This window comes from Anoplophora glabripennis, unplaced genomic scaffold, assembly GCF_000390285.2.
Source record: "Anoplophora glabripennis isolate ALB-LARVAE unplaced genomic scaffold, Agla_2.0 scaffold1362, whole genome shotgun sequence".
Classification (NCBI taxonomy): Eukaryota; Metazoa; Arthropoda; class Insecta; order Coleoptera; family Cerambycidae; genus Anoplophora; species Anoplophora glabripennis.
The window spans coordinates 51019-53055 of NW_019417449.1; the positions used below are offsets into that span (position 1 = coordinate 51019).

Genomic DNA, 2037 nt, shown 5'->3' on the forward strand with positions numbered 1-2037 from the left:
TTTAAGTTTGCCGTTCAGTGCGAGTCGTTCATTTTGTCGTCGTACCTCGCTATCACCTGTCCCTAGATTTATGGTTCTCAGGGTGTCTGGATATATTATATGCTTCTCGCGCTGTCGGTCGCGCTGTAATTTGTAACAACTTGTCTTTCCCTTAGATAGGATGTATGAGAGGTTTGACTCTAAGGGAATTTGAGTTGAAATGATAAGAGATATACAGGGTGTAACTAAATAAGTGTAAAACATTTAAGGGGGTGATTCCTCATCGAAAAAAAGATAGGATCTTTCATATAAAGAAACTTCATTGGAGCATCCCTTGTTAAGATACAGCCCCTTAAAGGGGGTACATAAAATTTGTTTAACAATTTNGAAATTCATGGAGAGGTGCATTAAGGAATGTCTTAGGTTGTACCCCAGCGTACCGCTAATTGCCAGGGTGGCTGGTGAAGACATCAAGACACGTAGCGGCTATACCATACCGAAGGGCTGCGACATTAACATATACATTTACGATTTGCACCGGTCGCCACAGTATTGGGAAAATCCGGACAAATTCGATCCGGATAGGTTTCTGCCTGAAAATGTATCAAAGCGACACCCATTCGCTTACTTGCCCTTTAGCGCCGGATTCAGAAACTGCATAGGTCAGCCACTAAGTTTATAAATACAGGGCGTTTCCTAAATACGGTCCGTAACTTCAGGACACAATTTCTTGTGATATTTAAAGAAAAAAAAATTACTTCCTACAAATATGTGGCCGGTAACGCTTGGATTCCGAGATACAGGAGTTGAAAAAGAGTTAAAAAATATATTAATATTTGTCAATTTTTATCTGCCGCCAGTGGCGTAGTTAGGTGCGAGTCGGTCGACGTATTCGTAATAAAATGTAAGACGCCAATGGAATTTTTACATTTTGTTTGTTTGTTTTGTTTTTCTAAGAATAGATTAGTATTAGGCAAAAAATTCAAGACTCCTTTTTTGTTATAAGTCCAAAAATATTTTAAAAAATTTAAAATCCATTGGCGTTCTACATTTTATGACGAAAACGTCGACTCACTCACATCTAACTAAGCCACTCGAGGCAGATAATAATTGACCATACTAAAAATGTAGCTAGCGCTTCTGTCTATATGTTTATAGGAACTTTTTTTTCTTTAAATAACATAAGAAATTGTGTTACAGACCGTAGTTAGGAAACAGCCTATATAGCACGGTACGTTATAGACAGATCAGTAAGGACAGCGTGACAATTTTCGAATGAAATTCGCCAGAAAATAGCGTCAGTTTTTAATAAAATATTTGTTTTCATTTTGACATTGCGAACAAAAATCTTTATTGTTAAAATGTTGTTCAACAATGAAAATGCATTGTTCTATCGTGTAATGCTACATTTTTAATAACCCTGAACTGCCAGCTGTCACGCTGTCTTTTTTTATCGTTGGCAACATTTTACCGCACAAATGGCGCGACCTTTCATGAATTTTTGAACACCCTAACTAGGTTTTTTAAGTGCTGATTGAAATTAATGAAATTGTATGAATTTTAGGGCAACGATACGCCCTATTGGAAATAAAGGCTTTATTATGTGGAATATTAAGGAAATTTAAGCTGAAACCGATAGACACCCCACAAGGGATGAAATACAAATCAGACTTGGTGCTACGACCCCTTGATGGGATTAGAGTGGAATTTGAACTGAGAAAATGAACAATGTAGTATGTAGTAGTTACTTTTCACTTACTGATGTATCTTTAGTAATAATACTATTTGTAGTAAACATTTAAACGAATTTAGAAACAAGTTTTCTTCTCCCTTTGCCTCCCTTACACCTATGCGATCTTCTGGTCTATACTTGCGGCTCACACCTAAAATATTTGGAGATATTGATTGTTATTACACATCTACACTTTGATCGCAATAAAATAAACGTAACGATAATTCACAAGATTACTTGTAACCTTTGTATCTTGTGCAACTGTACTATCTGGAGAATTGTTTACTCATTTAGAAATGCAATATCCAAATCGACAAGATTCCAGT

General features: G+C 36.3%; 1 protein-coding gene across 1 annotated transcript; it reads left to right on the top strand.

Annotated features, from left to right (window-relative positions):
• The first annotated feature begins 372 nt into the window (after window positions 1-372).
• LOC111692352 (cytochrome P450 4C1-like) lies at window positions 373-1786 on the top strand. Its single transcript, XM_023456316.1, has 2 exons — window positions 373-641; window positions 1544-1786. Exons 1-2 carry the CDS (start codon window positions 374-376, stop codon window positions 1702-1704), a joined length of 429 nt encoding a protein of 142 aa, XP_023312084.1. The 5' UTR covers window position 373; the 3' UTR covers window positions 1705-1786.
• Window positions 1787-2037: the final 251 nt, after the last annotated feature.